This window comes from Sipha flava, unplaced genomic scaffold, assembly GCF_003268045.1.
Source record: "Sipha flava isolate LNK unplaced genomic scaffold, YSA_version1 331_pilon_pilon, whole genome shotgun sequence".
NCBI classification, from domain to species: Eukaryota; Metazoa; Arthropoda; class Insecta; order Hemiptera; family Aphididae; genus Sipha; species Sipha flava.
This window is the reverse complement of record NW_020273021.1, coordinates 58,989-84,659: the sequence shown is the minus strand read 5'-3', so window position 1 is coordinate 84,659 and position 25,671 is coordinate 58,989. Positions and strand designations below refer to the sequence as shown.

Below are 25,671 nucleotides of genomic sequence, written 5' to 3'. Positions count from 1 at the left end.
TTACCCAATTAAATAATAACATTGAAGATAGTAAAACATTAATTTATTTACTTACCATCTTATAAGTAGGCTATGAGTTATTTCTTTTTTTTCATTTGCTATAATTAGGGACATTACAACAATACAATTATGTGGTGAAAAGACACGAATTTATAAAAAAAACATACAAATAAAATTAAGAAACCAACGGAAACGATAAAATTAATGATGGAGTTGATGACATGGGTAGAGGGTGAGTTAAGGATAAGATTTGAATCGGGAGTGAGATAACCCAAAGTGGATAGGAATGAAAAAAGGAGTTGTCTATTAGAAGAGAGAGAGAGGGGCTATAAGTTACCTATCAATAGGTTTAATGGAATAATAATATAAATCTAATTAAATAAATACTTATAATTTTATTATTTGTATATTTAATACTTTACAGAACTTATTTATAAAAACAAAATTTTATCTCAAATACAATGTAGGTACCGTAGTTAGGGGTGAATAGGAACGATTTTAACAGTTTTTTTTTTTTAGATTATAAGCTCATTTTTATGGTATCGATATCACGAAAACTGTTTTATACAGATCACGTATTACATGTATAGAAATATATAATATACCAAAAGTAAAGTTTATAAGGTTTGTGTAATAACGATTGTCATAAACTGCGGAGAAACCATTGTTTCTCAACTTTTAATAAACCGTGAATGTGTAGGTATTTAAAAGAGAATATTATCTGATTTCTGAGTAGGTACAAAATAGTAAATAAAAATTTACTATTTACCGATTTTTAGTATTTGATCATCGGACAAAGAATTGTCAACTTTATAAAATGTCTTAAATCGGGGCATCTGCCATAGTCTACTCCGCCCCCCCCCCCAAATGACGACCATGACTGTAATTTAACTTCAAGTTATCTGTACGAGTTTAGACACGATCAGGGGTTATATTGATATTAAAATTAAATTTATCATTTTCAATGTTCATAGCAAATGTAATTTAATTAACAATGACAGGGTTCCTCCAGTTCCTTATAAAATTTCCATACATCTGTAGCTTTTAGAATAACAGCAAAATAATTAATATCATTTGTTCGAAATTCCTTGAAACACACTTATTTGAATTTCTAACGTTTATGTAATTATTTTCTATTGACTGCAAATAACAAGAGTAGGTCGTTAAATTAATTAAAAAAGTGTTTGATGTAATAGGCATTTAATGGTTCGTAAACGTAAATTTATTAGGGGATGAAAATTTATTTTTGATTTGTACTTTAATTTTTTATTATAACACTAACCTAACCCCTTAGTCTTTTTGAATAATTCCAATACAAAAAAAAGGTATTTTATATTTGTAACATTATTGTATATTGGTTTACATTCAAATTGCCCATACAGCAAAATAACAATTTTAATTAATATTGTAATTGTTTACTAATCAAAGTTGGTAAAAAATGAAAATCACTTACCTTTATAAATTAATAACATCGTGGCTGTAAGCAATAAAATATATGTAGTAGGATGTTCTGATTCAATTCAACATAGGTCATTTATAGTTAAGCAATTACAATTTTTTTAATTGATTATTACCAAATACATTGAACAGCAATATAGATAATGAATTATACAAAGTAGAAACTTTATAAGTTATTTATTAAAATTTTTAAGTAAAATTTGATTTATATTAGGTACATCTATACAGTGGCGCCGATCTCTATATTCAACTATGGCGACTGCCATAGTGAATTATGTGGTGGTTAGGTACTGGGTATTCAATTTATAATAATTGCATAAATACATAATAATGCCTATTACATTGCCTACAACTGATCAGTATAAACGTGATATATTTTAATATTAATATAAATAATAGTAGTGGACATAGCACTTATTGGTGAAGAGGAAGACTTGAAAATAAATATTATGTAATATATAAAGTTAACACCTATATCGGCTATATCATAAATTATTGATGTCACAATGTGAAAATAGATATAATGTATATTATGTATCAATACCAAATTTAAATACATTATGGTAGGGTTTCAGCCCCCCCTCACCGTTTACACCAATTGGTAGGTGGGTAGGTACTATTAAAATTTGATATTCACCATACAGCATTTTTTTTTTTTTTTTTTTTTGTTTGGCGCCAGTGCATCTATAGTATTATGTAATACAAACATTTATTGAATTAACTACTAATAATTAAATTTTAAATCTTAAATTGAGTTATAGATATAGAAAATAAAATTTTTTTAATTACTCTTCATAGTTAACAGACACAAAGAAAAAATATTTTATAAGTATATTATTTAACATAGTGTAGGCAGAAGTGCTACACAGTTTGATAAAGTAATATGACACATTTTATTGAAAACACATAATGATAAAAATGAATACCTTCTATAATGTATTTTGAAGAACACTTAGCGATAGAAAATCTGGTTAAATTAAGAACTTTTAAAATGAATTTATCTTCTTGGTAATGTTATTTAATATTGAACCTAATTTTATAGAATAGGTACTTGCGAAAAACGTATTGTATTTACTTTTCCATACCCTTTGTGATGCATTGTTTAGTTAATTTAAATAATAAATAATATATTAGTTATTTATTATGTGTCAACAACTAAACCAACAGAAGTACAAGAAAAAAGTTATTTGGTACCAAGATGTATGTAATGTACTTTAGTATAGTATAAAATATACAATTAATTTTTCACATACTGAGTTTTTAAGAAGTACTTTTATTTAAAAAAATACTCTTTCAAATTAAGATGGAAATTCAACTGATATATTTTGATTGAATATAAAAAATTGTAAAGTTTTCAAATACAATTTAATTACATATAATAAATTGATTACCAACAGTTATAAAACTATCTATTCAAAATAAGTTCAGAAGGTTTAATAAAAATAATATTACATTTTTAAGATTTTCAAAATAAATTGAATTTGGAAAAAAAGTAAGGTTATTCTAATATTTAAAACTTCATTACAATAATATTTAATAATATAATTTACCATTTGAAAAATAAAATAATCATGAGATCAACTATTTTATACAATGAATACAAATAGGGTTTTGATGACTGAAAATATTTTTCAATATTATAATAATTTGCTACTTAACACCAGTTAATAATTTTCTACACTAAAAGAAAAAATAAATATAGTTATGTTTGTTTATACAAATAAAAATAAATTTCGTTTTAAATATTATAATTTAAATTCAAACTATAAATTAAAAGCAATTACTTATTGTACGGGTTCAATGATATTTTGTTATTAACATGTATAAAATAAATATATTTAAATATGTAAAACTATTGAACACATTTTTAATACATCATTTGTATGCTGTTTATAAAAAAAAAGCACAGCTAAGATCAGTACTAATAGGTGACATAGACAAAAAATGTCGTCGTAGTTTATGGCAGTGATTAATTGTCTTACTAAAATGTGGCTTAAATTAAATTGGACTAAAAACATGTTTGACTAAATTTGGAAAAATTATATTAATTAACACAATAGTTCAATTAACTCAAAAGCGAAATTAATGTCCACATTTTTTTTAACGAAAAAAAAAAAATTAAATAAGGAACCCAAAATTTGACCAGATGAAAATTATACAAATAAAATTAAAAAAAACATATATATACATACACACACACACACACACACATATATATATATATATGTATATATGTATATATAAAGAGAAAATGGAACATTTGTTTTACTTAAATTATAATATAATTTTGAATTTTAATTTGGTTGATTATTTAGATGACAAGCATAACTACACATTAAAATTGTTTAAAACCTTTACTTAAAAACAGTAGTTACACTCAAAATGAAAAAAAAAAATAGAATGCGATACAGATCTTTATCGGATCTCATGATTTTAATAAATCTTAGCTTTAAAATATAAAGCTCATTATTGTTGTACTACTGATTGAAAATTAAAAGTATAGACAATAAAATACAAATCAGGTATCATTGAAATCTCATGACTGCCAATATTAAACATAAGATATTAATCCCAAAAATTTGTACTTTTGAAAAATAGTTATAGAAAAAGGCACAGGAAAAAATATTCAGCTAAAAATAAAATAATAATTTGATTTTTCAGTACAAAAATATCATGTTAATAGAACGTTTCAGTTAAAAAAAAACATTGAGATCGGAAAAATTCTAGAAAAATGTGTAGATTATTTAATTAAATTTTAGTTTACATATATATACAATAATTTACTACTTATTTTTATTTATTACACATTTACTTTAAATGGCATTAGCAGTCCTTTCAATTTTGTACATTTTACGTGAACACATGTGTGTAATGAGCTGCCATAAACTATAATACAAATTTACTACACTAGAACATTACACAAATTGAAGTTTACACATAAATTTCCTATAATACTCCAGAACTGTTTAATATAATTGATCAAATATTTATCTGTGTTAATAATAATAATACAAATGAGCTGTAACTCAGTTGTTCTTAAGTATTAATGTTTTTAAAATCTGCAATTTAAAAATATATATAGATTAAATTTGTTTATAAAATGTATACAAATACCAAATTAAAAAAAAATATTTAAAGAAATATAGCTAATAAAATACAATTACCTGAATTAAGAACTTGTTGCAAACATTTTTTAACTGTATCACAATAAAATTAATTATAAAATTAAACTAAATTTTGTACATTTATGTGCAGTTAAATTTAATAAATTCTGTATAGATACATTTTTAGTAATATGTTTGAATAAAATATGTATATATATATATATATATATATATATAGACAAACACACACACATATATATTTGATGTACAATAAACAGTTCAGGAATATATTTAATAACAATGAAAAAATAAATAATTTTTAATAAAATTAAAAATTTTTAATGTTCTTAATTAAAATTTAAAAATGTACGCATAATTGTACAACTCTAATGTAACTTGGTTCAAAATTAAAGTTTATAGAAATTATTGCTTAAAATATTAGGTAAATACTTAAACACTTATATCTTCTAAGTACTTTAATATGCATATATAATATATAGATATATATATTTTTTATTGCAGTAACTTACGTCAATTGTGTTACAGTATTATTACTAGGTGGCAGTACAGGTTTAGTTTTATGACAATGGAGTATAAAGTTATTGTAGATTTCTATTAATTCAGCCATTTTATACTCTTCTAGACAAACAAATCCTTCTAAATTAGGAGATTGCTTTTTTGCACAGATAACACAATAAACGCAGTGTTTTTTCTCTTGTTCGCGGATTAAAAGAATATTGAATACTTCCACCTAAAACCAATAAAAATTAAATTAAGTTTGGAAAAAAATGATAAAAAACTGTTAAATAAACAAATTGCATTACATTTTAAATTATGCTAGGTATACAAATTTATGGACAAGAGAAATACATTTTTTTTTGTAATTTCTGTTAAGTGACATTAATTAATTTATCAGTAGTTTTCTGGTAGTTTTTATTTAATGTAGATAATATAGATTTTACAACACAAGCTACACAATGCAATTTAAGTTAAATGGTAAATATTGATTTATTTATGAAATACTCATTAAAATTTTTGCTAACAAGAAAAATCGTTTTATAAATATTGAGTAATAGGTATATAATAATAGTTATAATAATTAATTTACCATTTAGGTATTATTTAAAGAAATAATTAATATATTTTTTTATATTTTTTAGTGTCATACTGATATTAAGGAGTTATAACTTATTTTTCATTACTATCAACCATCTAACAATCAAACTAAAAGGAATTGTTTCTTTTTGTGTTCAAACAAATAATGGTATTTCAGACCTCCAAGACATCATAAAAAATTAAAATTTTCATTTAAATTAAAAATATTAAAAATTTAATTTTGATAATGCTTTGTTAGTAACAAAATTGCAGAGCACACTTAAGCTACGGACATACATAGATGTAGGTCCTTACAAGTATCATTGTATGGGGGGGACCACATATCATATAATTAATATTACTATATCTTATAAATAAAATGGCTAAAGAATTATGGGCGCTTTCTAAAATAACTATGTGTAAATGCAAAACACGTAATTGAACATGACAGACATATGTAAAAGATGGTTCTGCGAAATACAGAATTCACAAGGCCAACCAAACGCAATAAATAGAGCTAGGATTTCTATGCGCTTTGCTTTTTTTATTGAAGCTTTCTGTACGATACTCGTTTTGTTAAAAATATGTTTTAGATATTTTTAAATTAGAATAAGAAATTTTATTGTATTTTTTGCATTTTATGGCAATTTTTGATTTTAAGGTAATTTTTCTCATTTTTTAGGGCATTTTAGGAGTTTTTAGTCATTTTTGGTGTTTTTGAATTTAAAATTATAGATTATAGATTTTTCTACCAACGGATTAGTGTTGTTGTGTAAGGTATGCAATGTAAAAGTTGCTGTTGAAAAATGTTTTACCATACAACAACATATATCAAGAGACAAACATATTAATGGAGTACAACAAAGAGAACAAATTGAAGAATGAGAAAAAAATATGTATATTTACAAAAACTTATTGGGGAACAATAGGAGACACGCTCTTATACTGTAACAATATAGAATAATTTTTTATTTTTTAATATATGAAGTAAAATGAAATATTCATGTATATATATTAATGCATTAATGTAATTTTTGTAAAATTTTAAAGGCATTTTTTAATGCATTTTTTGAGTTTTTTCAGTCATTTTTGCATTTTTATTGGGTAATTTTTCGCGATTTTTAAGGACATTAAAATCCTACCCCTAGTAATAAATAATCCAGGGTTGGGCGCATAGTAATAATTAAAGTATAAATCATAATTATATAATTGATATTTGGTAGATACGAAACAACAATCTAATGTTAGAACTAATACAAAGAATTCTGGTATTAAATATTTTGCATTAACATAATTGAACAATGTCCAAGTCAAGTATGTTAATCTTTTGGAAAAGTCACAATCTCTTACATAGGAACGGGGTATATAAGGTAATCCCGAACAGACCAATAGTGATATGTGTTACAGTCTGATCTTAGCATGCACCATCACACCAGTCTATTTGTCTGATTAATTAAATATTTTTTACTTTGAAATATTCGCAATAAATAACAATTTAATTTAAATTGAGTATTTATTTGGAATATCCTAACACATATCCTTTGTCTGAACTGTTGTATTGACGGCACTCAACACTTATAATAATATAGTATTAAACATTATTTTACATAGTTGAAATATTATAATGAATTAATATTAAATAAATAAAAATAACAGTACTTACATCACAATCATGACAATAATGTGAAGCTTCATTCTTGCCTCTCCCATGAAAACGGGTTTGTATTTTCTTAACTTTGATAAACTCCAATGTAATACCACATTGACGCAGAGAACACATTAAACACATTCTATACAAATTTCAAAAACAATAATCATAAATAATAATAAATAAAAAATAATCATAAAAATAACATATAATCGGTGAAAATAATTCATGGTAATTTACTTAATAAGTTCATAGAGTCTTGGATCTGAAACTTTAATATTTCGAGCTAAATTCCAACTTAAATGTATCATAGGTACAATGCTTTTATAACTTTGAAGCTTATTCCATTCATAACGTTCTATAGCAAGGCTGTATTGTCTAGCCGTTAAAGGACCAACATTCCATGCAATATTATTGCACCAACCAACTGCTTGAACCCAATGAACACAACCTATTGATGTAATTTTAAAAATGCATATAATTAATTTAACTACATCTATTTTTTTTTTATATATATATAAATATAAGCTTTTTACCTGAATTTACCCAAACCATATCACCAGGTCTTTGTAAAAATCTATATAAAGGAACATTAGATGCGAGTAAATCTTCAATCAAAGGCCACCAAGACCCGTGTAAATAATTCAATCCATACCTAGATTAAAATTTAAAAAATTAATATTTTATTTGCTGATTATTTATTTAATATGATTTTATAAGTTTAATTTTATTGAATTAAATATATAAATATATATTTTACTTTTCACAAAGGTTATTAATGACACCCCAGTAAGCATCTGGCACAGCGAACCACTCACAATCACCAGGACCAATATTAATATTGATCGAACAGAAATTATTATTCTCTTGGTGTCCAGGTGTTCGACTACCAGGAACCTAATGCAAAATTAAAGTACTTAATTAAGCTTCTATTCTGTACAAAAACTTAAAATAACCTTACTTTCATATATAATTGAACTGTATTCATGCCTAAAATAGAATGCCCAACATGTGAAAGCATATTAGCAGCAGAAACAACTCTGGCAAATGCTGGTAGCTTAGTAAGCTCTTGAAGTTGAGGTCGCCATTTTTTCTCATCGGACAAATCTACATTTGTACCAAACTTAAGCATCTTACTACCAGCAGGAGGTTTAACACCAGGCAAATTCTGAAACATTTAAATTAATTCAACACATACTAAAAGTAAAAATCAGTTAGTAAAACATACTATATTCTTTTTTCGTTTTTTTTCCATTGTCATTGAATCTTTAGAATCAGAGTCTGACAAATTTGAATTAGGAACTGAATGGATATTTGTTATACCATCTTTTTCATCCTATAATTTTTTTTTTTTTTAGAATAAATAAAGAACAAAAATTACAAAATATATTTATATAGGTCTCTTAACTAATGTAAATGTCATTGAACATAGTTTACAATAAGATTAAAGTTTATGACAAATAAAATATGTAAAGGATTCAGAAATTTTAAATACTAACTCTTATTGATTCATGAAAACTAGAAGCTTGGTATTGAGCATATTTAGCAATAGTTGTATGTGATCGATGGCTTATACAAGCCCATCCTCTTCGATTCTGTTTAACATCCCAGTTATCATCACTGCTTTGCATAACTTGTGTTCTGACTTCAACAGAATGATCTGGATTTGTTTCAACCAATGATCTAGTAGAAAATAATCCCAAATCTAGATAACAATTAAAAATATTAATAACCATTTTATAAATTAAAACAATATATTGAGTAATTTATATACCTAATTTTAAGGCACCAGCTAAGCAACGAACAACAGCAATAGGATTTTTTAAGCAAAACTCTTGTAGTCTTGGACTAAATGCATCTTTTTTATTTTCTAGCATAACTGATGGGGTAGATGGAAGTAATTGTTCTCGTGTCAACTGTTGGGGTGGAGGATCTGGAGGAGTAGGAGGAGGCCCATTTGGACTCAGTACATTTCTATTCCACATACCTGGTCCCGTTTCTTTCCTGTAATTTTTAAATACAAATTAGAAATTAAAATATATTTAGATTCAAATATTAAATCTATACTTATATAGTAAAAAAAAAAAAAAAATCAAAAACTTATAATAATGTTATTTCATAATAAAACTTATACGGGATATATTCAATTCTAATACAGTACGCATTTAAAAAAAATATAGAAAACTCAAATAAAATCAAAGAACACTCAGATAAAAAAAATTTAATTAAATATAATTAAAATGACTACATACTTATCCTAACATTTATCTACAATGGATTTCCATATATTTAAGTTATAATTTTTAATCAATATTTAAAGCCACAAAGTTAATTCAATGAATAAAATAAGTTATTAGTTGCATTATATTGATTAAGACCTAAATAAATATTTATTATAATAAAAATAAAAATCTAATAAATTACTATTAAAATATTTAATTTCTACAAATTTTTAAATCTTGAAAAAAGGATAAAAAAATTAAATATGATAACATTTAACATTATTAAGTGAATAATTATTATATTATGTAAAATGAGACTTAAATAAAAATGTTTAACTTGACTGGAAAAAAAACTAATAATAGTTGGGACATTTATACAAAAAAATAAAAATACAAATATCCAATATAAAATGTGCTAATCATGCATTAGATAATATGCATTAAAAAAAAAAAATAACTAACCATTTTGTTTGTTGGAATAATAATTAAGAAAATATACTTAAGATAATAAATATTAATATAAAGAATTCAAACAATCTGCTTGTGTATAATTTGACAATTTTATCTAAAAGAAATTATAACATTTAAGTTCTGTAAAAACAGATATTGATATTACTATTATATCATAAAAGTGTCATAAATTAAAATCATGAAAAATAAATTGACTTTATAATAAGAAAATTAATTAACAGTTATAGTTCACATTATAAAGAAATATATCCCTTTTAATTCAGTCAACATTAAGAAATATTTTCAAGTGATAATAATAGAAAAAAAAAATTAACTTAATAAGTCCATTAAAACCATTATAAATAAAGATTTATAAAAAAAATTAAGTAATCCACTAGTCAGGTGGCTCAAACAAAATGAAACAAACAGGTGGTATGGTTTGAACACAAAGAACAAAAAATCACCTGTTTACCCATTAATTTTCATCTGTTCTAAACGATACTTTATTCATATTTTACTTTCATTAATGATTTAACACAAATTTCAAATTATTTTAAATTTAATCTTAAATTTGTTTAACTTTTTAAGATTTTATCATTATATTTGTAATAAATTTTAGTTATTTCAATAATGATTACTTTTATAAGCTTATACTTAACATTTTCATAAATATAATACCCCAATAAATAATTTTCAATATTTATATTAAATTAATTAATTATATTAAAATGTGTTACTTTAATATTATATAATTTTTAAGGTTATAATTTTTTTTATTTTTTATTATTTGTCTACTCAATCTATGAATTTCCATAGTAAAATTACACGATATATATATATATATATATGATAGTGTTTGTTAATTTGCTTACTGAGCTATTGCCAAAACATCTTCAGCAGTTAAATTCAATGAATAATCACAATCTGACGAACTTGAATCTTGATATCGAACAACATTTTCAGTAGTTGACTGAACACTAGGCATAGTTTTAACTTCTAAAATAAAAAAAATTAAAAGCTATCATATCATTTAATATATATATATATACTTAAGATTTCATCAATTACTTTTCAATAATTATTCAAAAGGATAGATTAACCAATAGATTCAAATTTAAACTAAATAGATATGTGACTTAAGAAATACCATAACAGATCAATGTTATTAACAGTAGTGTATTTAGGCCAAAGCTGCTAAAACTTAGGCCCCAGAGCTCACAAGTGTGCTCAAGTTAGGGAGGGAGCACAAATACATACACAGATATTATCACTAAATTAAAAAAATGTACTCAACATTTATTTTATATTTTAATATTATTTATGTTTAAGATAATTTAATTTAAAATATAAAAAATAAATATATTAACTTAGATTCCTCTTTCGTATATTTTATTATGATTATTTTTATTTTTTATTAGTTAAAGGAATTACAAATAATAATATTTTTATTATAATTTAATTTGTATAAGAGAACTCCATTTTTTATAGAGATTTAGAATTACCAAGTTCCACACTATACCATTGATTACAATCAATATTTAGAAAATCTTTAATTGAATGTTAGATACATGTTGAACACACATAACAATTATTATAAAATTATTATTATTATATAACTGTTTAATACCTTGGGATGGTGTTGTGTTATCAGTTTCATTTTTAATATCTAATTCATCTGATGAACCAAACTGTTTGAGCAAATCTTCAGCTAATGAAGTAGTTAATTCTTTTTGCGATAAAAGAGCCTGCAATTCTCTATCTAATTCCTGATTTTCATTTGTACTATCAATTAAATCTGACGATTTTGTATCTGCTCGATTTTGATTAGGATACTGTTTAATAACTGATGAATTTTGATATTGTCCTTGTTGACCAGGACCATTCTGTTGTTGTTTAATTCTCATTTGTTGTTGATGTTGTTGCATCAAACGATAATTATTCTGCAACTGTTGCAACAAAACCTAAATTCAAACCAAATAAAATAAAATATAGAATTTCCACAACTATACGTTCCTAAATTTCATACTTGTTGCTGATGTGACAAACTATGAGAGCTTTGTTGAAGAACATTCATAGTTTGAATTTGTTGATTATTTAAATAAAATGCAGGTTGTTGATTACTATTACCAACAGCTTGAGGCTCAACCTAAAAATAAAATAAGAAATATAATTTTAAATTAGAAATACTAATCAAACAATAAAAACTGTACTTTAATTCGTTTAGTGTTATTTTCCAAAACATTTTCTGGTTTAGATGAGTTATACGGAGGAGGCTGCCCATGAGGTGTAGCTATCATTTCTTGAGATTTTTGATAAGGAGTTTGTACAATTTTTTGTTGTTGTTGTTGCTGCTGCTGCTGCTGCTGTTGTTGTCTTGAAGACATTTCTGCAGAAATTGGTAAATTCCAAGCTTCTTCAATAGAAGGTAATTGACGACGTCTAAAATTTATAAAAATGAATATACAAGCAATTAAAATAAATTCTTACACTTAAAAGTATAAAAATAACTTACTTGCTTGTAATACTAGGCATTGGAGCATTGCATAAATGAGTTTGTAAAAACTTAATACGTTGCCCGAGGTTAGGGTTTATACTAGACATAGCAGATGCTGGAACATTTAAAGTTGTTTTCATCAATGATTCACTTACAGCGCTACCTTTTGTTGCATTTACATAACAAGCGAGTGCATCTTTAGGCTGGTTACAACTTTCATATAATATACCTATAAACAAATGCCTTTAATATTTTTAAACTTACACCTTAATTATTGAAATTGACATTACCAAGATTTGTCCAAGCTGCACTATGACCTTTATCTAATTGCACTGCACATATATAGGCTTGCAATGCATCCATAGGCTGATTTTGTTGTTGATAGAGTACTCTATAATAAAATTAATACATTTAAAAAGAAATTTATTTTATTTTGTTTGTGTTTCAACTGAAAATATATATTAAAGAATTCTCATTCATTTTAAATAATTAAAAAATTATGAAACTATAAACCAACCCAATAGAGCACCATGTATCTGCATTTCCCTCAGATTTTTCAACAGAATTACGGTAAGCTATAAATGCATCATGAACTTTTCCAACACTTGCGTAACAGCGACCAAGTAAATAAAGAGACTGGCCTGATTTGTTATCAGCTTCAATAGACTTTTGCAAAAATTGAATAGCAATTGTTTCTCGATGATTTTTATCTCCTAGACATTCACAACTGTGGTACATCCATCCTATCAAAAAAATACAAAAATATATTAGTAATAAGTTATTACATTAAATCATTCATCATGTTTAAAATATATTACTTACCCAACTGTCTACAAATATCAGCACGCAAATTAACAGTAATTTTTGAATCATTTAAGAGTTGTTCATAATGATCTTTAGCTAATTTATATTTACCTTGAACTTCATATAAATGCGCTATATGAAAGCTTACTAAAAATAAACTTAAAAGTTAGAATACATTTATTGAAAATCAAAAAAATTAAAAACATACTTTCAAGTTTGGAAAATGTACTTAAACTGACATCTGAATATGCATGTTTTAAATGTTTTAATGCAGTTTCCCATTCATTAAACACTTTGTACATCAAACCCAATCTAAGATGTACTTCATTGGCCCGCTGATAATTCGGGTCAATGTATAACAATTTTTGAAAAAATTTAATAGACCTGAAAATAAATAAATATAATTAAAGTAATTAAATTATAATACAATAACTAAATTAAAAATATATAATTTCAATACAAATTCAATGCCTTAATATGCCAGATGAAAATAACTTTACAAAAAAATAAAAAGGAGTTATATGATTTTGGCAAAATGCCAAATTGGCAAGAGTTCCATGATTAAATGTAATATACTGGTAGATATCTTAAAATCACTGATTAATATTATTTTAAAAATTGAATTTCATTTTTAATATTCTCAAATCATCAAACATTTACAGAAATTAGTTTTATTTTGTATTTCCAACAAGTAAATACATTTATACGATTGAGTTAGAGTAATTTATTGTTTTGCATTTAGGAGTGTATTTTACTTTATTATTACTCAGACCTTATGGATGTAGGATTATTTAAAATTTTTCATTATTCATTATTATATAACATACCTAATCAAATATTATGGCACTATAGTAAGATAGAATTAATAGAAGAATTTATTAAATACTCGTCTAAATAAAAAAGAAAGCTTGTTTAGGTGAAATAAATAATTAAATAACTATTAAAATAAAATATTCTTAAGGAATTTTTTCATTAAATTAAATGAAATGCACAAGTAAGTACAGAACACATAAACGAAATAAACTTTAAAAATACATTAGATAGGTAAAGGCATTTATAATTTGTAGTCTATACTTAATGGCTAATATTATAAAAACATTAGGTATTGTAATTAGCCCATGTAAATTATAAAATATATATATATATATTAATTTACACACCAAAGAGAACATTTATTTTCAAATCTTGTCAACAAATATTAAATTTAATTAATTGAAAAAATTTAACAGGATTTTTTTGTAAATTATAACTATTTAAAACTATGTAATTATGTTGTTACATAATTATAAATATATTCAATAAATTGATTCAAATTTTAGTATAAGTAGATATGTATTTTATGATAAAACAAATATTTAAAATAGAAAAATACTGATACTAAATTATTCATAATTTATTTTGCAATAATTGTTAGCTAAGAATAACCAATGACATTAAGACCAACAATTTAAAAAAAAATAAAATGTTGCTATTGTTCTCAAATGTAGGTAGGACTACTGCATATGCAATAATTGTAACTTTAGTCACAACCCATAGTAATAAATAATAGGTATTCAAAGCTCAGTGTCCTCGAAATAGAAATAGTAGAAATTCTAATTTTAAATTCATATCGGTTGGCTCGTAAAATATTACAATTATTGTACATTGATAATAAAACCTAATAAATTTTTAACAAAAACACAAAGTATGCAAATATTATTAAACTATGACATAACTTTCTGAGGTAATTAAATTAATCCAAGATAACGTTTCAGTTATGATTATAAAACAATTAGTTCTTTTCGTTACCCACGAATGAACGAAAAGAAAAAAATATTTAGTGTATAATAATATTCTAGTGTCGAAAAAATGTTTTATTTCATACTTATATTATATTTTTAATATATTTTCAGAAAAATTATTTAAATAAATAGAATATTATGTTGTTTGAAAAGAAAAACAAGAACCATGGCTAGGTGAAACACCTCTAATCGGTGAAACAGCAAGCACTACGATTTTCGAACGCGTGGACAATGCACAATATCTAATGGTAAAAAACAAATAGAATCAGCAATATTGCATTACTCGGGGTGTTCTCATCGATGGTGATTGAAATAAAAATGTAAAAACAAGTTGACAGCGAAAACAATCAACGACCAAAGTTGCATATTATTAAAAAACACATTTATGTTTTACGCAGGGGTGTAAAACCGTGGTGCACGTATTTGTTTATACACACGTATATAGGTACACTCCAATTGGAATCGGCGACGGGAAGGCAAAAGGCCAACAACCAAGTGCCTACGTGAGACACCGGTTTAGCGCGTTGGCGTTTTGTTTACGCGACGCGCGCGTCACGGCGGATATTATACAACACGCGCTGCACAGGAGACGACGGTGCACCCGCGACAGGATGCACGCGCGCGCGGGAGAGCGAGATAGAAAAACCAGCGTACACACGTACTACCGCGTACAAGCGTCAAAGTTTACCTGAGATAAGAGGAGACCGTGCGCGTATACGAAATATGAATGTACGAGTGCGTGTGCGCGTGTAAACGACGAACACTGCAGTCCGCACGGCAGTGGCGGCGGCGACGGTGATGACTTACGAACTAATGAACACTGAACGGCGTGAACGGTACGTGCGAGATTAACAATCGGTAAAAATACGAGACGAGTGAACACATCTGAAGGAATCGAACTAGTAGGGATATTAACTAAAAATGGACTGCGACTGCTGCCGTCGGACACAATATTATCGTGTTACCGACGCAGAGGCGGAAAAAAAAAAAAAAAAAAAAAAAACATAGAAAAAAAAATAATAAATAAATAAATATAATGTACAGTTGCAGCCTGCAGGTTGTGCGGCACAGAGGACATTGTCGTCGTGAAAAGAGGGTCTTTCGACGGCGTATACGTGCGGTGCGCGCGTCCCGAACGCGCGCGGTAGTGGGGCGACGAGTGAGAGAGAGAGAGAGAGAGTGAGAGAGAGTGAAAGAGAGAGAGCGCGACTGAGCGACCGTGGGAGTGGGCGGGAGAAGGGTTGCGACGGCGAAGGGAACGCGCGGCGTGCGAGTGAGAAGGGATGCGAGGCAAAATAGTAGTGGGAAAATCGAAAACGGAGATAGAGCGAGAGAGAGAAAACGACTGCGCGAGCGACGTACGGTGAATGGGAGCGCGCTGCGCGAACACGACGAAGAGGAGCGGGGTACGGAGGCGGCTGCGCATCCCTACTACACGCGCGCGCCGTACGACACGATAATACTACTACAACGCTGCTGCCGCCGCTACTGCACAACACACTGTAGTACGGTCGCGTCTGTACGGGTCCGATGCGCGCGTACACAAAACGCTAAACATTGACCTGTGGGACGCTAACCTCGGCGAGTGAGACACTTCAGTGGTTGCCAAATTTGCGCGTATTGTTTCCGCCGCCGTGCCCCGGTCGAAGAATGGCGCTGGGCCGCCGCACACGCGGCCGCCGTTCGGCCGGAGGGACCGAAAGACCTGCACCGCACCACCACGCCGCGGCCGGTACACACAACCGATCGGTCGACCGTACCGCGAGGGATTGTTGTCGACGCGCGGCGGTTATCTCGGGGACGGGCGACGGTGCGAGAGATCGCGTTCCGTTCGTCCGAGTTCGGAAACTGGTTTATAATAACATTTTCGTCCGCGCCGCGTGTATTATTACGCCGATAAATGTTTGTATTTTTTTTTTCACTCTCTCGTCCTCTCTCGCTCTATTTTATCGCCATTCCGCCTTTGCCGCCCGTGTTGTTGCACAATTTACGCACGTATTCCGGTATTCGTCTCCGCGCGTTCCTCGTTATTTACCTAATAATTTTTATTTCAGACCTTGGCATCTATAGGGTCATTGACATAAACATGTAATACGTATTTTTAATGCTACCTCGTAGATAAAACTTTATTATTAGTAACTTATTATTTATAATTTAGTACAGTGACTAATGAACGGTACATAATATACAACAAATATAACACGTGTATGTACATATATATATATATGTGTGTGTGTGTGCGTGTAATATAATGGCTCAACTATAAAATAACTAATATAAATAATTGATACGAATAACACAAATTTTTATCTTGAAAACGATGAGTTTAAAAGAATTGAAATACACCAAAAGAACTATTAAAACAATTATCACATTCGATTTTAATGAGTTAAAATTAAAAATAATCTTACCATTGATAAGAGTTGAAGTGGAAATATACAAGACCAAGACCATACAAAAAATTTGCATCTTTCCAATGATTAGTTTCCGCGTCATTATAATATTTATGGTATGCAGACATTGCTAAAACAAAATTAATATCAACCTTTAGTATTTTAAAAAAAATAATCAGATATTGATTGAGCTTATAAAAATGTATTTTAATTTACTCCTCAGATTTATGATTGTTGACACAATGATGTCAAAAAAGGACGAATATACATCATTTAAGTGTAATAAGTGCTTATAAACAACACAAATTTCATTCAAATATTTAAAAATTATGAAATGTTAGTAAAATACAAATAGAAGTACTGAGATTTCATCAAAATTTAACTTTCTAACTTTTTTGGGATATTCGTTGAAGTTTTCAACGAAAAGAAGTCTTGTATTTAATTTTCAAACCAGATTATAACTGTTATAACCAGGGTTCGGATTTTAAAGCATTTGATACTTATTATAGGATATAGATAAAGTTAGCAGAGTGGGCTATAAATTTGTGTTATGAACCAGGGACTCCGAATATGAAATTTATTTTGCTATTTTTTTTTTGCATATTTTTGAAGTTTTAGTGCTATTTTTTGCTTATATGCATGATTTTATGCTTGATTTTGTATTTTTCATAAATCTCGTTTATATTGAATGAAATCCAAAAATTCACACATTTTCGATTCATATTGATAAATGATAAATAATATGGTATTTACTATTTAACAAGTTACTAGAATCTATTTTTAAGTAGCCTGGTGATATCAAATATATTTATACATTTATGACCCCTAATCTGTTTTATTTATTTTAATTTTATTATTGTTCTACAATATAATGTCGTCTACTATACGTATTTCATGCTTTCAACGTCAGTTCTCCGTATTGTTTGATATCGTTTCATATTTGTTTATTACTCGATTGTGTAATATTAGTTTTTTTGTTTTGATATTTAACGTAAAATGCCGAAAGTTCAAAAATATCGAACTATTCGAGACTTAGATATTATGTGATTGAGTTTGGCGGCGATGAGGTTTTTACGATTGACGCAAGTATTCTATTTTGCAAATTGTGTGAATGTAAAATTAATAGTGATAAAAAGTTTAACGTTACTCAACAGTTAAGAATGGAGAAACAGTTACGTACAAACGATGTCATCATTCAAGGTAAAACAGGTATACATAAAACCAGATGTACATATGTTTTTTGAAATTGTTAACAGAAGATGATAATTTTAGTTTTTTTTATTAATGTATTACTTCATAAAATTATTTAATAAATTTAATAAAATTTTGACTTACATTTATTTTGGATGTGTTTAGGGCATATTTATAGAGCATATTTTAAGGTTTTTTTGGTTATATTTTAACGCATATTTTAGTATTTTTGGTGCTATTAAATCCGAACCCTGATTATAACTGACAATTTTATAAATATTGTTAATTTTCGTAATTTTTATGAAGTTTTGCTAAAATCTAATAATAAAATGTTTAAAAAATTTATTTTTGAAATTAAACATAATTTTATCATTAACCATTAACAGACGGATATGTATGAAAAACTGTATACTACATTTTCAAAATTCTCTCAATCCAATATTGTTTAATCAATATTTTAGCGAAAAAAGCTAAATAATATAAAATTTAAAATCTATAAATAGCTCCAAAAAAATTTAAGATCTTTCGAAAATTATAACATCCATAGCAGTATTTCTCAATGTTTGTATTCGACGACACACTATTAAAATATTTTAACTTCCTGACACACTAAAAAATAAAAATAAAGTAAAAGTCAAACAAAAAACATAATATTTAAGAATTAATACATTATTTTAATTAGAAATAGTTAAATCAGAATTCTAAAATTCATATGTTTTAAATAATATGCTTCAATAAATTATACATAAATTTACATTATGTATCATTTAATATACCTCGCTGACCATTTACCCTTATCCCATGACACAGTGGTAACACTGAGTTTTTTGTAATTATTATTAAGAAAACTATTGAAAATTTCATAAAAGAACCCCTGTGCTATCAAATACTGACTAGATAAAATTTGCTATCCCAAAATTGTGATGATTGAGGCATTCCCTCAAAAGACACCATAAAAAAAAAACCAATACATGGTTAACTAATACATACCATGTTTTATTCAAGATCTATAAAAATAATATTTAAAATTTAATTATTATGTTTATTTTTAATAAACTGCTTAACTAATGATTGTGTTTTATATTTTTTATAATTGTTATAAATGAAAAGCTATCAAACTAACAATTTATACATTAAATATAGCACTAAAATATGAAAGGGAATTATTTTATTCATAATGATGATATTTAAATATATTATGTACAAATTTTTTAAAATGTTTATATTATAATTCTATAATACTGAGTATGATTTTTCCTTTGTTATAGTTTAAATGTAATAAAACAGTAAATATAGCTTATAAAATAACATCAGTGTAGATTTATCAGTCCTTGAAAGTACTGAGAAATCTAAATTATAGGGTACAACAAGATTTTTGATTGAATATGACTCAGAGCCAATTCTTAAATATTTATTGAACATAAACTATGAAATACCTTTAGAATAATTTTCTAACAATAAATGAAAATGTCCTAATTTGCAATACGTTTTGGAATCAATGTTGATTGCTTTTGAAGATTCACCTTCTGATTTTTCTTTCTGCATTTGCATTAACATTCTTTCAAGGTACTTTATTGCCTAAACAATAGATACACAATATTAACATATAATTTAAAATAAGTTAGTAGAATATATATATATATAACAATTTAGTTAATAATAAAGAAAAATCAATAATAATAATAAATTAATACTAATCTATAGTTAATTATATAAGTTTTACAACTTCAATGTCGGTTAATTTATTAACTTCCGTTACCCGTGTAAAGTAAAATGTACTGTTTTAAAATGTATCATTAAATAGATAAAAATAATCTAAAAAATTTAATAAAAAATAAATTTTTCTAGCTTCCTAAAACTAGATTATTTAACAAAGATTATTATTATTATTTTTTGCATATCAGTTTCAAGTTTGTTATTTTATAATGTTCATAATGGCCATTTAAATATTTCATAAGATAATAAATTTCCACGTCTATCAAATTTTTATTAATCCTAAGCTCATAAGAGCAAATAAAGGAGGACTGAATGGTTGCAAATTACGCTCTTCTCATTTTAAATAAGAAAGGACTTTGAAGAACTAGGGTTATAGTCTTCCCTTAAAAATAAAGATTAGACTATATAGTATAAATAATATATATATATATATGAAATATATTATCAATTCTATTTGTGCGTTTTTACTAAAGTATATAGATACTAATGGAGCGAATGTAATTTGTAGTGAACATAAAGTTAAAATCCACCCAAATTTTTATTATTTGTCTTAATTGGTAAGTTTTAATAAATAATTTTGATATAAAAATATAATTATGGCATTTCTTATGATAATTATTTTGTTCAAAAATAGGTTTTTATAAGGTTTAATTAAATTTTAATTTTTTTAAAAATAGGTAGTATGAAATATACGGTTTTAAATTATTTTTACTTATCAAATGTTTTTTGATTTTATAATTATTTTTCAAAATTAATATACTTCAGTAATAAATATGGGTGTTTGCCCTTTGTGAGACAAACACTAATGTTTGATGGAATACATTTTATAAAAAAAATTCATTAGGAAGCATTTTATTTTATACTATATTAATTAGGTACCTAGAGTAAATAAACTATTATTATTGCATTTTCCCCTTACTATTAATTCATAAGATATAATAAAAATATTGGAACAGAATACAACTAAAGATACCAATACAATAAACCCTAAAAATAAACTACCATACAATAAGTTAACACATAAGAGCAAAGTTTTGATTTAAAATTATTTGGATGAATTGTGGATAGAACTGAAAAAATATACATAAAGCTTAAATTATTTAAATTTTAATGATTGTTGGTTATTCAAAGAACAATATGGAAAATATAATGAATTATAATAAATATTAAATGTAAGTTTTAAAAGCTCTTGGTAATTTTATATTAATTGATTTTATTGTAGTTTTTTTTTTAATTGTCAAATAAGTATAATTACAAAAGTTATAAGTATTTAAAATAGATATAAGAAACAAATGTAAAAAAATATTCTGTTACAATTTAAATATCTAATATTCTATTTTAGTGTATTACTATTATTGGTTGTATGGTGTGAATATAATCAAACTTTTATATTATACTTATTAATCAAATTTTTAATTTCTTTTTTTCAAAAATGTAATTTTTTTGATTAAACATCTTAATATAAATAAATTTAAATTTAAAAAAAAACCTATTTACATAATGGTTACATTATAATTTTATACAACTTGAACTATATTAATTTTTTCACAAAGGTTCAAAAGACTTGAAACTATTTACAGCAACTTTATTGTATCTATCAAACATTGTTTTTTTCTGAAAGTAAGGGTTACAAGATGATATCCAAGATGTTATCATAAATAAATAAATTAATAAAAGAAGATTTAATATCTTATCCTAAAGAATATAGGATTCTACATTATACCAGTAAATACTTGGTTTCTAAGTAAAAAAAATTATTATAATAATTAAACTATAATATCCATTATTTTAATTCATTATCTTACGTTAATTTTAAAATTATATTAGGTTAATATACATACTTTTAAAACTAGTGTTTTTTTCTTTTCTTCTTTTGGATCATTCAACTTCAAAAAGCCATACATACGACTAAAATTAAAAAATATATACATAAAAATCATCACGAAATATACCTAGTTATGTTCAATATTTTGTATGTTTTAAAGATAATAATTAAAATATAAAATTTTAAGGACATTTATACTCAATATTCGAGTTAATAATTTAAAATACACTAAAAATAAATAATGTCAATGATAATTACTAATATGTCTATTAAAATGAGAAATGGATAGTACATAGCAAAATCCTTTCATTTTTAAATTTTTCATTAAAAATAATAACCCCATCAAATATTATTGTATACTTAATTTTCACAATACCAACCTTGGATTATATCATATCCCATTCAATCGAAGATTTAATTGAATGTAATTTAAATGTTCATTGTACAATTTTTACATACTAAAGCCAAAACTTACTTTATTTTCAACAATTACTTTTGGAGAATTGTTAATCCATGGATTACTGTTGACTCACAGGCTCATTATTATAACAATATATTACTTATAAATTGATTAAGTATTGGAACTTGCTAAGAATACATTTTACAAAAGTTTTTAGTTGATTTTAATTTCACAATAATATATATTAAAATTTAAAACTTAATTCAATACCTACTAGTAAATCAATAAGAATATTTATATCTTATATGTAAAAATAAAATATAAATTAGGATTATAGTGAAAAATTATGGCTTTAAAAATTATATAACAAATATGGGTAGCTACTTATCGACAATATAAATAATAAATCATCATACATATGATGAAAATTGGCTAAGTATAAAGACATTTAAGAATCATAATAATGTAGAGAAAATCAAAATCAATCATTCAGGCCTAAATTGTGATCACAGACATAAAAAAAAAAAAATAATAAATACACATCATGGTAAAACCAATACATTTATCTTTATATTCAGAATTTTAAATATGAAAGCCAGTGATGTTAAACTTTTATACTTGATATAAAAGATAATCAAAAAATATAGATAGGCAAGATAAATGAAAGATAAAAAGAGACGTAGATAGATAAGTTGTGTACAAATATTAAAAAAATATATGACTGTAAAAAATAAATTCTAATATTTTATTTCAATTTCTAACAAAAACTCAGTAAATGTATACCGTATTTATTAATTATATTTTGATATATTTCTAAAAACTGATAGAAATAACCATAAAATATCAATTTTATTCAACTACTAAATTTATAATAGGACCATTAAAACTAATTAATCATAAATAATTATATAATTACAGTATAGAATTAGTACTATATAAAATATTTAAAAAATTCAAAAAATTTGTTATTGTTATTCTTCATAATGATATATATTTACAACAATAACTGTTTGACTAAAAACATGTAGCTTATGAGATACTTACATTATTTGTTGATTTTTATAAGTATACATAGAAACAATATTAATATATAATTAGTTTTTATATAAAAATAAATAAATTATACTCTAAAGCAGAGGTTCCCAACCAGGGTGCCGCAGCACCCTAGGGTACCACGAACTTAAATTTAGGGTGCCTCAAAAATATTTGAAATATATATTTATTTTTAAACGCCTTCATGAAAAATATAACACTGTGAGTAATAAAATAGACTATACTCTATGACATAGTCTTTGTCTATAGTATAAAACCTATTGTGTATAATTAATTAGGTATATACAATACAATTTAATATATTAATTATATAACACATAATATTTACATAGTAATACTGAGATATTCAATCTATTTTCATTTTCATACTGGTTCGATTGCTATGGATTTGATGTGAACTGTTTTAAAGTTATTTACAGTGAAACATTTGTGACTTTATCTTATCTTTATTGTTTATTAATGCTAAATAAAACCGAAGTTACAAAATATAAATTTAATAATAAGATATATTACTATTGCATATTCAGTATAAACTATAGAGTATAGGGCATAGGCTATAAGGTGCCTCTAAATTTTTAGAAAATAATAAAGGATGTCGCGAGTCAAAAAAGGTTGGGAACCTCTGGCCTAAAGTATTATGTGTGTCATGTATAATTGATTATGAATTAAAAATTCATCATAAAAAAGGTTATTGTGACTATAAAAATTAGGCTATGCATTCATTTATTTATATATTAATTTATGAGAATTAACTATTTACTAATTTTTATTTTATTTCATTATTTTAAATAATATTATTCTTCTTTGTTCTAAATGGATAACTGAATCAATTAAAATACAATATTCATCAAAACCTACAGATGGTACTACACTAACAAAATTTATCTTTATATCAAAATAATATCATATACCAAAATATTAAAAAACCAAAGATTTTGTTTATGAGTTTTAATGAAAAACTGAATTTTTATTAAATTCACCTCTATCATACTACATTTATTATATTATCTAATATTTAGAATTATTGCCTATTTATAAGTATGTTGTTTAATATATATATTAAATCAATCATATCATAAAAACTAGTAAAAAAATTACCAAATTAAGCAATGATTTAAATCTATCATTAAGAATAAACTTAATTAAAAAGAAGATTTAATTTTCTTAATTTGTATTAAAGAATGAATTAATATTTAATTAAATCTTTAAGGACTTGAATAAGATAGATTATTAAAGTTTAATTATTTAAAAGTTGAAATACAAAGGGAATATCACATGAGTTTACAAACTAACTGTATTATTACTACCTAAATTTATAATTATGATTCAATTATTTTATTCAATTTAAATTAGTATCATAAGTGAACTGAATATTATTACTCATTACTGTATATTAACTTTCATATAATTATCATAGTTTGCATTCTTTAACAATTTATTAGTTGATCAGCATTATTATAAAATGGTAAAATGAAATTATGGAAGGGTCAAAAAATGTTAAAAATTATTTTCAATATTAGTCAGTATTTCATTAGTCATCATATTAAACCCAAAAATCCAATTAAGTAGAATTAAATAAAATGCTCTAGCTGTAATAGTTAATAGTACTCAAGTGTATATAATATAGTGTATATATAATTATAGGATATATTTTTTACCTGTCCAAGTCCGACAACATTTGCAATTCTTGATTGGTTAAATTAATTTCCCCGTAATCTTCCATAATAATTAACAATAAAAATACAAAACGGTCAAAAATAAAATAATTAAAGATATTTTAACAATTAAATATATAGATATAATATTTGATGTATATTATAAGAAAAAAAAAACGAAATAAATTATCTAAATAGATATATTTTAAATGAAAACTTCAGAATAATTGCACAAAGTTATGAACAAACGGTAATAACAACACATAATGAAAATATACAAAACATTTTAATAGGTCAGCGACCCATTAAAAACAATGTAAACATTATGAAATCTTTTAAATAAAAACACAGCGGAATGTAAAAAAGCAATAAGTGGAACACG

At 25.3% G+C, this 25,671-nt stretch overlaps 1 protein-coding gene across 1 annotated transcript; it reads right to left on the bottom strand.

Moving 5' to 3' along the window:
• Window positions 1-4,921: 4,921 nt before the first annotated feature.
• On the bottom strand, window positions 4,922-25,420 carry LOC112687099 (lysine-specific demethylase 6A). Its single transcript, XM_025559650.1, has 22 exons — window positions 25,293-25,420; window positions 22,198-22,264; window positions 20,077-20,218; window positions 17,468-17,579; window positions 13,484-13,659; window positions 13,294-13,422; window positions 12,989-13,214; window positions 12,762-12,862; window positions 12,490-12,700; window positions 12,188-12,416; window positions 12,004-12,123; window positions 11,605-11,938; window positions 10,850-10,973; window positions 9,080-9,309; window positions 8,805-9,010; window positions 8,534-8,641; window positions 8,267-8,473; window positions 8,066-8,202; window positions 7,842-7,960; window positions 7,546-7,756; window positions 7,321-7,447; window positions 4,922-5,313 (listed from the first exon to the last, which is right to left on the bottom strand). The coding sequence occupies exons 1-22, from the start codon at window positions 25,355-25,357 to the stop codon at window positions 5,089-5,091; spliced, it is 3,606 nt and encodes a 1,201-aa protein (XP_025415435.1). The 5' UTR covers window positions 25,358-25,420; the 3' UTR covers window positions 4,922-5,088.
• Between the last annotated feature and the right edge of the window lie 251 nt (window positions 25,421-25,671).

Bases quoted from the DNA above. Each gene is read 5' to 3' on its own strand.
- LOC112687099 (XM_025559650.1), bottom strand. From the start codon at position 25,357: ATGGAAGATTACGGGGAAATTAATTTAACCAATCAAGAATTGCAAATG. The intron at 13,215-13,293 runs GTAAGTAATATA...TTTTTTTGATAG, and splicing joins TGATATTTGTAGACAGTTGG to GATGGATGTACCACAGTTGT. The intron at 9,310-10,849 runs GTAAGCAAATTA...TAAAAATTACAG, and splicing joins GATGTTTTGGCAATAGCTCA to GAAAGAAACGGGACCAGGTA.